This window comes from Sceloporus occidentalis, unplaced genomic scaffold (assembly GCF_023333645.1).
Source record: "Sceloporus occidentalis isolate IW3139 unplaced genomic scaffold, rSceOcc1.0.p SCAF_1, whole genome shotgun sequence".
Taxonomy (NCBI): domain Eukaryota; kingdom Metazoa; phylum Chordata; class Lepidosauria; order Squamata; family Phrynosomatidae; genus Sceloporus; species Sceloporus occidentalis.
In genome coordinates this window covers 318,363,607-318,376,809 of record NW_028316981.1, presented here as the reverse complement: position 1 = coordinate 318,376,809, position 13,203 = coordinate 318,363,607, and the positions used below count along the sequence as shown (strand labels likewise).

Genomic DNA, 13,203 nt, shown 5'->3' with positions numbered 1-13,203 from the left:
CTGTCCAGTTGTGCCTTTTTGGCCATGGCATAACATCCATATTCATTCCACGTAGTGTGTGTACATTTGTGCATTCGGTTATAAATAACTGCTCATTGGTACGTTCAATATACAGTATATACTCATGTGTAAGTCTAGAAATTTTAGCCAAAAAAATTGACCTAAAAAACCTGGGTTGACTTATCCACAGATTAATGTATATAAGTACATAAGTACATGTATATAAGTGTATGTAAGTACTTATGGAACCATCCCTTTCTCTGAGTAGAGTAGTGAAAGGCAAGACCATGGAATGTCCTGGAGCACTTAAAAGAAGCACTGATCCCTTCTACTATCTCATCCATCCAGCCTTTAGGTGAGCACAAATAGTTACACCAGAATTTTCTTTGGCATTGTTTTCCTTTACTTAGGGCCCAAACAGACGGTCAAATGAAGTGGCTTCTGGCAGCTTTGGGGGCATGCCATTCAAATGATGCATGCCTCAAAAGTGGCCAGAAGCTGTGCCGAAGTCCTTGGGACCAGAGCAAAAAGGATCTGGGAAAAACCAACTCCTGACAACGCTGATCAGCCTCTGCATCTGAAGCCTGCTTTGGAAGCAAACTGTGTGGACAGCAGGGGTCTGACCCACTTCTGGCTGGAGTGGACTCTGGCCACTTTCTTGTGCTTGTCTGCTCCAGCCCCTCATCCTTTTTATCCTTTGTTACATGCTCCTACATTTTACCCTCGACTTATCCATGGATCATATCAAAATCCACAATTTTGGCCCCAAAGCCTGCCCTCAACTTATACATGAGGTCAACTTATAGTCGAGTATATACAGTACCACTTTCTTCACTGCACATCCCTTGTGGCGCAATGGTGAATGGGCAAAGACAATTGCAGATATGCAGTTGGTTGCACAGTATTGGATTTCAACAGAAGGATAGTGTAACACTGCATGAGTGTAGACTGACACAATGCAAGCATGATGTAGCATTTTGGCCAATGATCAGATGGCTGGCTGTGAAGGATGCTTTGGTTGTGGATTCCTGCAAGGGGTTGGATTAAATGGCCGTTGGTGTGCCCTCCAATTCTATAATTCTGTGGTTCTGTTAATCTGAAATCTGCCTTGCCTGGTCCCCAATGCAGCAGCTGCTACAAGCTGACCTCTGTTGCGCTCTTGAAATGTCTCACAAGCCACAGCAATACATCTGCACACTCCCTCCTATGTGTGTTTGTTTGTGTGTGTGTGTGGCCAGAGCTCCCCAAGGGACTTTGGCACGTCTCCCAGTCCCTTCCTAGTAGCGGGCAGGCTCTCTGCCTGATTTCCCAACCCCAGAGGGCCAGCGGTGCCAGCGAGGGGGACAGGCCTGGACTCCTTCTGGGAAGCCGGAGGCCGGCGATATCACATTATGCACTTGGAAGGGAGCCCAGCACTTTCCTAGAAACAGAGAGCTGTTAACGTTGTGGCTTTCCTCGCTAACAGGCTCCCCGTTGTGCTGTTGGAAATACCAACACGGCACAGTCCTGGATCAGAGAGCTGCAAAGGACCAGCTGTGCTGGCCGGGACATTTCACTCTCACAGTTTCCTCTTCTCTGCCTTCAGGTTTGCTGGTAAACTGCCCCTGAAGGTGGAGGTTCCATTTATCCAGGGGAGGTCTCCCTCTTCTTCCATCTATAGCATTACAGGAGCACATTCACTCATTTTGGAGGGTTCATTTATCTCCTTTTGGGATGTCTTTCCTCTCCTCTGTCCCCAGCATGACAGGTAGATTGTCTCTGGAGATGGAGGTTCCATTTATCTTTTCTTCAAAATAGCTTTTCTGTGTCCAGGAGGAAAGCTTCACTCTCCCTGGAGATGGAGTCTCTTAGGCTTGACCTCTTACTTCTTCTCTGTCCCCTGAATTATAGGTACACTGTCTCTGAAGATAGAGTGCCCATGTACCTGTCATAGGGATGGCCTCCCTCTTCTCTGTCCCTTGAATTGAAGTATACTGCCTCTGAAGATGGAGTTACTATTTAGAATAATTATCTATTACTTTTTATCTCTCCTGACCTCCTCCTCTCTGTCACCAACATGCATTTTATCTGAAAATGGAGGTTCTTTTTACCTGTCCTAGGTATGATTTCCCTCCCAGTCATGACAGGTAGATCCATTTATCTATCTTAGGGATGGTCTCCATTTTTTCGCTATCTTCAGTGTTGCAGGTACACTGTGTCTGAAGATGGGGGGTCTATCTAGCTGTCATGATCCATGGCTGTTAATAGCCCTCCTCCTCTGTGAAGGGAGAGGAAAAGTGTCAAAACATCTCTTTTGCATGCATTTGAAGTCTCTGGATCAATCCCAGGCAGAAAGACTTGGGTATAAATCCACCCAAGCTTTGTTTCTGATGATGGAGAACAGCAAGTCCAGAAAGCAATTGTCCATGTCTTGGATCGGCCAGGGAAAATGCTTCTTAAAATATAAGTGGCCAGAAAGAAGTCCAGATTTCTAGGTTTGGAAAGGAGTATGGTGCTGAAAATGCTAAACAGTGCAGGGGGAATTTAGAACCCATTTCAGAGGCGAACAACTGCTCTTTCCAGAAAAAGGCCGTCCAAAATATAGCCTTGGGAGCCATATGTGGCCCTGAGACCAAATTTTCCCCAGTCCATCTTGGATGGTCATGTTGGCCCATGTCTTAGCAGGCTGTTGGAGATTAGATCAGCCAATAGCCTGACCCAGTAGGAGTGCGCATAACTCCCAATGTGTCTAACTCCTTCTCAAAGCCATAACCATCTTCTGACCCAACCATTTCTCAGATTGTGTGTTGTGTGAAGAAGCAAATCACATTGCAAGGCCCCAATCCCTTTCCAGACCTGTGAAATGGACCCCCTTGCAAGTGTTCAGCTCCTTGGCTAACAGGGTTGTTGTCTCTGTTAGCAATCCTTTTGAAGGAGAAAAGTTGTCTTAATGAGAGAGGAAGGTGGCCAGTTAGACACTGGAAAATGTGCATCTGCAGGGCTGAGGTTTTCTTATTGCCTATTACAAGATGACTCAGATGATGTGGGCTGTATTTTTCAGGATAGCAGGTGCTGGGGGGGACCCTGGTTTTCCTTCTCCTTACAGCCCAGACCATCCACTTCCTCATGCTCAAGCAGCTGTCAGAAGACATAGATCGCTAGCTTGATCTAGGACAGTGATGGCGAACCTATGGCATGGGTGCCAGAGGGGGCACTCAGAGCCCTCTCCCTGGGCACACGCGCCATCACCCCAGTACAGAGTTTGCCAGAGGTAGTACCTAGAAAGCCAGAGATCTGCCTTGGTCCAGGCCTCGGAGGTGGAGAAGAACTGCTGGACCTGATTCCATTCCCCACCACCACTCCCCTCTCCTTTTGTGTCGTGTCTTCTTAGATTGTAAGCCTGAGGGCAGGGAACCGTCTAACTAAAAGATTGTATGTACAGCGCTGTGTAAATTTACAGCGCTTTATAAATAAAAGTTAATTAATAATAATAATAATAATAATAATAATAATAATAATGCGGCAGTTTGCAATAAATAAGTTGGTTTTCGGTTGCAGTTTGGGCACTCGGTCTCTAAAAGGTTCACCATCACTGATCTAGGACCTCAGCATGGATCTGGTCACCTTAAGATGCCACCTCTCCTCTTCTTTCATTCCACCAAGAGCTTAAGCAGCAAGGGGCCTCTGAAGAGCATCAGCTGTGGATCTAGGACATGGCGCAGCCCTGAATCTCCCTTCACCTGCAGATTCTCCAAGGTTCAAGCCTGTGCATTTTCCAAAGATTAGGTCTGCTTTCCATGTTGAATGTAGCAGGCTTGATCTCAGTAATTAAAAACATTTTAAAAAATTAAAAACCCATGGCTACAAACATCAGTAAAGATATGGTCAAGATGCGAGCAAATTCTAGCACCACATCCCTCTCCTATTTGCCCGTTTCTGGTCCACAAATCTTTCTATTCCCCTGATAAATTCAATCAATTCCATGGATGGGAACAACAACAACAGTGTATACTTTCTCCGAGACCTTTTTCATAATAGCAGACCAAAAACAATTGACAAACTAACTTTAGATCTAGATCCATTAAAAGCTAGTTGGTTTCATCTACATCAGATAATTGCTTTTACACACAAGTTAAAGGGAAAAGGAGGACCACCTAGATTACTTACCTTTTTTGAGGCACTTACCTTTTTTGAGGTGTATTCCCCATTCCCAAAGCACCAAAGGACTAACATCTTTAATCTAAAACTGTTTGATTGACCACTCTTACCGAAATGTCCGTGGCAGAGAACTAACCCGGGAAACGGATTTGAATCTTTCAATTGTCATTTCAAAATGGAGTACAGTTTGGTCTTCCACCCCTTTTAAATCCAAATCAGCACAGATTAGAGAAAACACCTTGAAAATGATGCCCAGGTGGTATTTGACTCCAGCGAAGCTGCCAGAATGGTTAAAAATGTTTCCTCCAAATGTTGGCACGGCTGTCATTGTAATGGTGCATTTCTACAACTGCAGGTAGACTGCCCCAAAATAAACATATTTTGGCAGTTGGTACTTGAACAAATTTCCTTGATTAGCAACCAAGAAGTTGAGTTATGTCCAGAAATGCTTTTGTTATCAATATATGTGGACCTCATAGATTTCGCAGCGGCCCATGTAGAAATTGCCAGATGCTGGAAAACAGGGGAGGTATCTTTATGTGGTGGGAAAAGGTATGGGACCTATAGGTACTCGAAAAACTGCCTGACAGAATGGCAAGTTACGCAGGATGACCAAAATCAGGACCTTTCATAGACAAATGGTTCCCACTCATTGACTTGTTAAACAAAGACAGAAGTAAGAGAAGACAGCCTCTATCTCATCTGAACCTTTGGTCAGACATTCTGAACTAGATTTGCACAAAGACAGCAATGGACTTTAAAATGACCACTTACGTTAAACAGAACCCAAGAAGCAGACCTGCAACATAATTCAAAGTTGTGAGATGAATTGTTTTATTTTGCTTTATTGTTTTGTACATAGTTGTTTACTTATAATAATAATTACAAAAAAATGACCCCAATAAGTATTTTTTTAAAAAAGCAAACTTGATCTCATTGTTTGAGAGCTGCGCCCAACATTTTCCTGCAAAGCAAAGGGATGCTTTTGGAACAGGCTGTGTTCAAAATATCTCCCTGGTTTTGTTTGTATCCTGTTCTTCTTGGCTGTTTGTTTCACCAGCCTGTTTTTGGCAGTGCTGATTTGTTTGTTTGTTTGTTTGTTTGTTTGTTTGTTTGTTTAAACACAGACTATGGCTGCTTCAGAGCCACAGGATCTCTGCCGCAGAGAGAGCCAACTAGCACAGTCAGCAATGCCAGCTCAGAATCAGGGCAGCGCTTCTCACTCTGAATGGACTGGTCACTGGTTCCCAAACTCTGCCTTCCAAGTGTTTTGGACTTCGACTCCCAGAACCTCAAGCCAAGATGGCTGAGGCTTCTGGGAGCTGAAGTCCAAAATATCCACCCCGCTTTACTCTTCTGCAATTGTAAGGTCCCTTGTGAGTGATGTTACATCTTGGTGGTATATTTTACTTTATAGCCAACAAATCCAACCATGTGACTTTATGCGCTCTCACTATTCAGTGCTAGAGTGCACTTATAGAAGGCAGGCATTGCCTGGCCATTGGTTTAACTTTGAGATTGGCTGGCATTCCTTACTCAGTTCTCGTCCACAAACTAACCAGGTCCAACCCTACTTGGTTCCAAAATCAAATGAGACTGGGATGGTATGGTACTGGTTTTAGGAGGGTTCACTTCCTTTCTGTTTTGTTTGCTGCAATGTGTTTGTGATCTTTGCTGCCACGCTATTCCCTTCTCCCCTTCATTATTAAGGCCTGCTTCCTATTGGTTGTCCTGACTAGAGTAGACCCATTGAATTGATGGGATGTATTTGTATATTAACTCATGACTTCACCACTGATTTGAAAGATTTATTCTAATTGGATTCAGCCCTAAATCTTTTTTCTTTCTTTCTTTTTTAGTTATTTATTTGGGTTACATTCCACTTTTCTCCCAAATGGGACTCTAAACAGCTATTAGCAACAAATATGTGGGAGATCCCAGCCAATTAATAACAAATAGGTGGGTGTTCCTGGCCAAGTGGGGATTGTAATGTCCATGCAGTGACATCACAACACCCCATGGCCAGTCAGTTTGGCTACATGATGCCATCTTGGAGGGCAAATTGATCCAGGTGGGACAGGAGAGATACTTGCTAATGGAAGTTTATCCCAGTTCTGAATTGTTGAGCATCCAAAACATGGGTAAGGCTTCCTTAAATAAATATCTGCAAAAGTCTCCCCACTTTGGGTCTAGTTCAGTTTGGCATGTAAAACTAAAAATCTGTACCAGTGATGATCAGTGACAATCAGAAACATGCAGAACAAAACATATGCTTTCTCGTTGAAACAAAATAGCATCATTCTCAATGACATTTTTCACCTACAGAAAAGATGGCAAATGTGACGAATGTAGCAACCTTGAGTTTTCAGTAGGCCTGCACTGCCCTCTGGTGGCCACATGCCTGAACACATAGTTCGGGGGGGGGGAAGCCACTTGCATCTGCAATCCTAAATCTTTAATGACTTTAATGAAATCTAAGTAGCCCAACTGATTCCAGGATACTGCATTCATTTTGTCATCTCATCATCCTTCGGTCAGGGTTTTTTTTTTTTAATGCAGTTGATATTCTGTTGGGAGACACATATCTGGCATAGATACATAGATCTGGCTTGACAACAGTACATGTGAAAGGAATCTATGAGTCCTACTAGACCACAAGTTGAACATGAGTCAACAGTGTGATGCAGCACCTAAAAATTCCAATGCAGTTCTAGGCTGCATCAGTACAAGAACAGTGTCTAAAGTGAGGGAATGAATAATACCACTCTATTCTATTTTGGTCAGGCCCCATCTGGAATAATCCTATAGCCAGTTCTGGGCACCACAATTCAAGAGCGTGCCCAGAGGAGGGCGACCAAAATGGGGAAAGGTCTGGAAACCACCAGGCCCTATGAGGAATGGCTTAGGGAGCTGGGTATGTTTAGCCTGGAGAAGTGATGATCATGGGGTGACATGATAGCCATGTTTAAATATTAATATTGAGGGTGGAGCAAGCTTGTTTTCTGCAGCTCCAGAGAACAGGACCTGGACAATGGATTCAAGCTATTGGAAAAGGGATTCCACCCCAACATTAGGAAGAACTTCCTAACAGTAAAAGCTCTTCAATAGTAAAATACATTGGCTTGGAGGGTAGTGGAGCCTCTTTGAAGGATTTTATACAGAGGCTGGGTGGCCATCTGTCACAGGGAGGGGTTGAATGGTGCCTTCCTCCATGCCACAATGAGGTTGCATTGGATGGCCCTTGAGATTTCTTCCAACTCTAGGATTCTATGATTCTATGTCTCTCAATGCTGTCTCACCCCTCCCACATCAAATCTCTAGTTTTGTAAGAGACACAGCCTCCTATACAGTACTGTGCTGTTGGAGCATGAGGGGCTCAACGGAGATGCACCCACTGTTTTTCTGGAGCTGGATACACTGCCAACAGGCATCTGCAAGAGACCCCTGTGGATATTGCAAACCTTGATTTCAGTAAGGCTTTTGACAAGGTTCCTCATTACATTCTTGCAAACAAGATAGTAAAAGGCAACTGTTAAATGGATCTGTAATTGGTTGACCGGCCAAACACAAAGGGTGCTCAACAATAGCTCCTCTTCTTCATCCTGGAGAGAAGTGACTAGTGGGGTGTCCAATAGGGTTCTGTCCTGGGCCCAGTGCTATTCAACACCTTTATCAGTGACTTAGATGAAAGAATAGAGGGCATGCTTATCAAATTTGCAGATGACACCAAATCAGGCTAACTCTTTCAGTTAGATAGTTGGTTGGACAATGTTGCCATTCAGCACTAGAGTTGTGTCACAAGCTGTGGTTATTGGTTTATCCAAGTATGAGTCCACCTGCATGTGTCTTGTTTTGGTCTTTGAAGAGGATGGTGTTCTCCTCCACCTTCTGCAGTCACCAAAGCCCCTCCAGACTCTCAGTTTGGATGTTAAAGTCCCACCACGATCACCTAAGAGCCATTCTTTGGCTAGTGGAGAGCATGGCGGATTGAAGGAGCATCTGGCTAGGTCCTAATAGCCAGGTGCAGACTGGTGTTATCATCTGCTGGGTTCTCCAAAGTAGGGTGACCAGACATGTTCTTTTTCCAGGACATCTCTAACATTTCAGCCTTCTGTCCTCCATTTTAAGCATGACTAAGAAGCCCATTGAGCAACTCCATGTTTGCTCCTCCCTTTTGAGAAATTCACTTACATGGCAGGCTGTCCTTGCTGCAAAAAGGAGGACAGGATGGGTCCTTCTAAAATACTTTTTTCCTAGAGCAGCAGCCAGCAAGAGCTTGGGGTACATTTGTTTCTCAGAGGGGGAAAGGACAGCAAACGTCTTAGGCAATGGGCTGCTTGAGGACTCAATACGCATGTTGGAAGGGCTTTCCCCTTAATTTCAGCACTGTGGACAAATGAAAGGAATGATTTAAACATAGATTCAGTCAAGGGTTTGTGGCTAGTAAAGTCCAATTTTAAGCATTTGTCTTGTTCAGAGTTCAGTAAGTATATTGCAAGCCAACAAAGCATTTTAATGAAGACAAGTTGATCAGAAAAATACGACTGAGTCCATAATAAAATACAATATCTCTAATATAGCTGTAAGTAAACCATAGGAAATGAATGGATATGTAGATCAGTGTTTTTAGCTTTCATTTGGTAATAGCCTACATTTTTCTTGCATGGCCTACATTTTGCAGTTTCAGAGCAGCCATTCTCACACATCTGGCCAGCTGCACAACTGGGGCTGCTTCTGCCATTGTGCTCTATCCCATGCTCCTGCTTAACCTTGCCTTTATACCCTGGCCCTTACCCAGCATGCTTTGGGGGGTTTTATTGTTGTTGTTTTCATGCAATCCCAGACTTCTGCTAATGTGATTTTAGGCCATATAGCAAATCCAATATTTTTGATATTATTGGATTTAATGTGGTTTAAGTTTTAAAAGAGAAAGAAAAAACAATTGGGAGCTCATTGACAAGTTTTCCCTGTCAATGAAAAGAGATGCTCTAAGCGTACTTCAGACACACATCAGCTGTGGATTGGAGGTGGCAGCATGCATTAAGTATCACCAAAGGTGCCCCCCCCCCCGGCTGTAATTGCAGTTTAAAAGCCGTGTCTAGTAATCTACTAAAATGAGCAATGTAAAATCTTGACCATAACATCTTAAAACTGCACACGGGCATTTATACACCACAATCCCCATACACTGATCTGGCCATAATGCCAGGTTGAGTTACAGTGCAGTGTAACATGACTGTACCTTATTTGATGGGGGAGGGGGGACTAATTGCATGTAACTACTATTAAGTTGCTCTGTGCTCAAAAAGTGTGCAGTGAGGACAGAATGCCAGCTTGATTCACCTCCTGGCCTCCACTCTTATTCTTTCCTTTCCTGGCAGAGACGACAACCGCCAGCACATCAGCATTCATGGTACCCCCCACCACCAGCGTGTATGACTCAGATGAGCAAAGCAGCGATGGAGCCGTGGCAGTTTCCTTGGTAGTCAGCCTGGTACTGGTGGCGTTCAGCATTCACTTTCTTTAGTGAGTATCCCTGATGTCTTTCCAGATGGGTCTCCAAGTGGCCATGACTGGGGTTTCAGAAAAGGATCCCCAGGGAGAGAGCTAAGCTTTATTTATATCCTTCTTCTCAGATTAGATAGACCTTGTGGTCCCTACCAATTCTATGATGCTGTAATTCCATTAAAGGCAAATGAGTCCTCGAAACATAGCAGCCATTGATCCAAATCCTTTACTTTGGCCCTGTGCAGACCAGCCTGGGTGTGAAGTCGGGGCGTCACGTCCACATGACGTACACCCCGACTCTGCCCCCAGGGTGCCATGATGCCATGCGCTGCTCCACAGTGCTCCTCTGGCGCTGCACCCTCAGAAGAGCCTTCAAGTGGCTCCTTTTTGCACTTTGACCTAGCGCACCTGAATGTGGCTGCAGGCTGCCCCTTAGAGGTGGACTGCACAGGCCCTCTGTCCCCAACAGAGTAGACCCCTTGGTCCAATGGGATTTACCTATGGGTTGACTCACCATTCGCCTACTGGTTGTACACGTCTACTAACAGGGTTCTAGCCCTCTTGGGACAAGGACTGGGGGACCAAAAGGGGACCCCAGGGCAATGCCCCTCCCAGTCCAGTGATATGCTTGCCCTGAGAGTTGAGAACAGGAATAAAATCCTCAGGTGTCTGAAGGACAGATGGAGGGATTGCATGTCTGAGAAATTAAAGACCAACTACTCCATTTCCAAGCTATCATTTGTTCCTTCTTAATCATGCATGTTTGAATGGCTAAAATCTGTCCTGCTCTCTCTCCTATTGAAAAGCTCAAATGGTGCTAAAGCCATCTTTCCCTAAAAAACAAGTTCTTCCCCACAATTGCATGAGAGCAATAGGGTACAATTCTCACTCCAGAAGGCAGAATGGATCTTGGGGTTTCCTGTTTGGCAGTGGGCAAGGCCAAAGGCTCAAGGCAAAACCAATGCCACACAGTTGGAATGAGATGTAATTGGGACACATCCCCATGTTTTTGAGGCATGTCTACTCATGGGTTGGTTCTGGTGGAACTGCTTTCAGGCATGCAAAGCACAGCTGGGTTCCATGAAATAGCTTACTGGGCTCCAAATAGCTTCTTATCACCAATCATTGATTGGAGATAAGAGCAGAAGACATTCGCAGGCTAGGTAGGAAGCCCTGGTGGGCTGCATCCCTGACCTACAAGAATAGGACACTAACTCCCCTTCTTTTTCTCTCTTTCATTCCTTTTTTCCCAATTCCCCATTCCTATAGACTCTGCCTCCAAGCCCCACTGAGGAAGGTCACCAACCTGCCAGACTGTCTGTCTTTGCTTCTGTTTTGCACATGGTCTGAAGGACGTGTCATGTTTCTCTTCATTGCTTCATTTCCTTGAAGGAGGAGTCCTCTTAAATCCAGAGATCCCCCTTCTTGGCTCCCTGCCCTGCCTGGCACCCCACCATCTCCACCTTCCCTGAGTTGAAAATTCAGCCAAGGAACCCTTTCAAAGGACAGAGAAATGCTTCTTGGGCAAAACTGAAGGACTTCTCTGTGGGGTGGGGTGCTGGGGGTCTGACCTGGTAGAGTGAAAAGAGGAAGGGAGGGTGGGGGTGGGACAGAGGGGAGCAGGAGGGAGCACCAGCTATCCTGGCCTTGAGTTCGGATCATACAGCTAAGCCATCATGCCAAAGATGCTCCCCTGCAACTCTGGGCCACAGAAGCAAGCTGGACTGGACAGCTCAGGTGGGGAGGCCACTCACCTGGCTCGAAATTGTCGGGGGCAGAAGGGGGACCAACCCTGCAGATGCAACTCCTCTTCTTTCCAGCTGTGAGAAGAGCGAACCTGTCACAAGTCCTTGGCCAAGCAAAACTAGAAAAAAAGAAGTATGGGAAAGCATCAGTATCCCCCCACCACCAGAAAGGAAAGAAACTCTGGGGGCCACAAGACTCGTATGTGTGTGTCAAGAGCAGTGATGGTGGAGGGTGGAAATGGGGTTGTTTTTCTTTTTAAAAAACAAAACAAAAGGACAATGCATATAACTGTACACACCTGCAACCTGAAATACAAACGGTGTGTCTCCCTGATCGGAACAAGATGGAGGAACCGATCCTGGAACGTCTCTTCCCCTCCCTGACTTCTTGACTCCCTCCGTTTGTAACTGCACCCATCCCGTTTATACAAAGAAACACTTGGGTTTGTGTATTGGTCTTATTACTGGGGAGTGGGGTGTATACGTAAGGGAAATGTAATGACACTGAAATGTCCCCCCCCACACACACACCCCTTCTGTACCTCTCCCTCCAAAAAAACCCCAAGTCCTGTTTTTGTAATGCCCCCTTTTGGCCCTCCCCTTTCCCCACCTCCCCCTGGTTCAAAGTGCAGTATTTAATACCGTACGTCCTATTATTCCAAATGATAACAACCATGTATTTGAACTTTTTATAGATGTATATAAAAATATTACAAAATCACACTCACGCGCATACATGTGGGGCGGGGGCGGGGGGGCACACATAGGAGAGAGGTTGTTCATTAAATGTGACCATTTCATTATGACTTTTCGGTGAACATGTTGTTGTTGTTTTAAGAAAAAACATCCAGGCCAGGAGCTGGCATCTTACTGGTCTCTTACAGAGGTGTAAGTTTTCCCCACAGAAGACATTGGACATTTTTGTCTGATGGAGAAAGGCTGCAGAAATGGAATTGCACATACATTGCCATTGCACATGGATGCACATTAGCTGAAACCCTACATATGAACATAACTGTGCATGTGTCATTCTGTGTCCCAACGCACAGGTGGAGGAGGTTGTTGTTACTTACCAGTGGGAAAGGGAGGAATGAGGGATGCAGTTCTGACTCTAGAGATTAGTCTCAGCTTAGGCAAGGGCTGACCAATGGAATATGCCCACCTTTTCCTTGGCAATGAAGGGATGGCAATGAAAGACTCTTGGCAGAAGTCTTGCCCTGAAAATGTGGTTTGAGTGGTGAACTAAAACTCTGAGAGATCAGGATTTGAATCCCTATTTGACTATGGAGACCCACTGATCAGCATTCATGGCTTGAAAATACTCCCCCCCCCCAAACGCACACACACACACACAAAATTAGCTTTAAAATTGCCATTTTATATAAAGGGCACCATTTCATTACTCTTATTTCTAATGGGACTTGAGCATCCTCAGATTTTGGTATCTATTGGGGGAGGGGGGGTTCCTGGAACCAAACCCCAGTGGATACCAAAGGGACATTTTATGGGTGTACATTGATACATATTGCATATACAGGTGTGTGTGTGTGTGTGTGTGTGTGTGTGTGTGTGCGTGTGCGTGTGCGTGTGTGTGTGTGTGTGTTGGGGGTTGCAATTCATTAACAAGATGGCATTGCATTTAGTTACATTCATACAAGCCTAGAGTTGGAAGAGACCTCAAGGGCCACCTAGTCCAAGACTGTCATGCAGGAAGACACAATCCAAGCCCTCCATCAGACAAATGGCCATCCAGCCTCTCTTTAAAAACAGCCTCCAATGAAGGAGACTCCACCAGCCTCCAAAGCAGCAGCAT

The 13,203-nt window shown here is 45.1% G+C and overlaps 1 protein-coding gene across 2 annotated transcripts in view; it reads left to right on the top strand.

Annotated features, from left to right (window-relative positions):
- Positions 1–11,218, top strand: part of CNTFR (ciliary neurotrophic factor receptor) — a 558,243-nt gene extending 547,025 nt beyond the window's left edge. The window contains exons 9-10 of one of the 2 annotated variants that reach the window (XM_089498469.1): positions 9,519–9,663; positions 10,915–11,218. In XM_089498469.1, coding sequence (XP_089354595.1) covers positions 9,519–9,663; position 10,915 — 146 coding nt within the window. In that variant the 3' untranslated portion in view covers positions 10,916–11,218. Of the gene's footprint in view, positions 1–9,518; positions 9,664–10,914 lie in introns of those variants that run through there. The other variant, XR_016277980.1, reaches the window with a different exon arrangement.
- Positions 11,219–13,203: the final 1,985 nt, after the last annotated feature.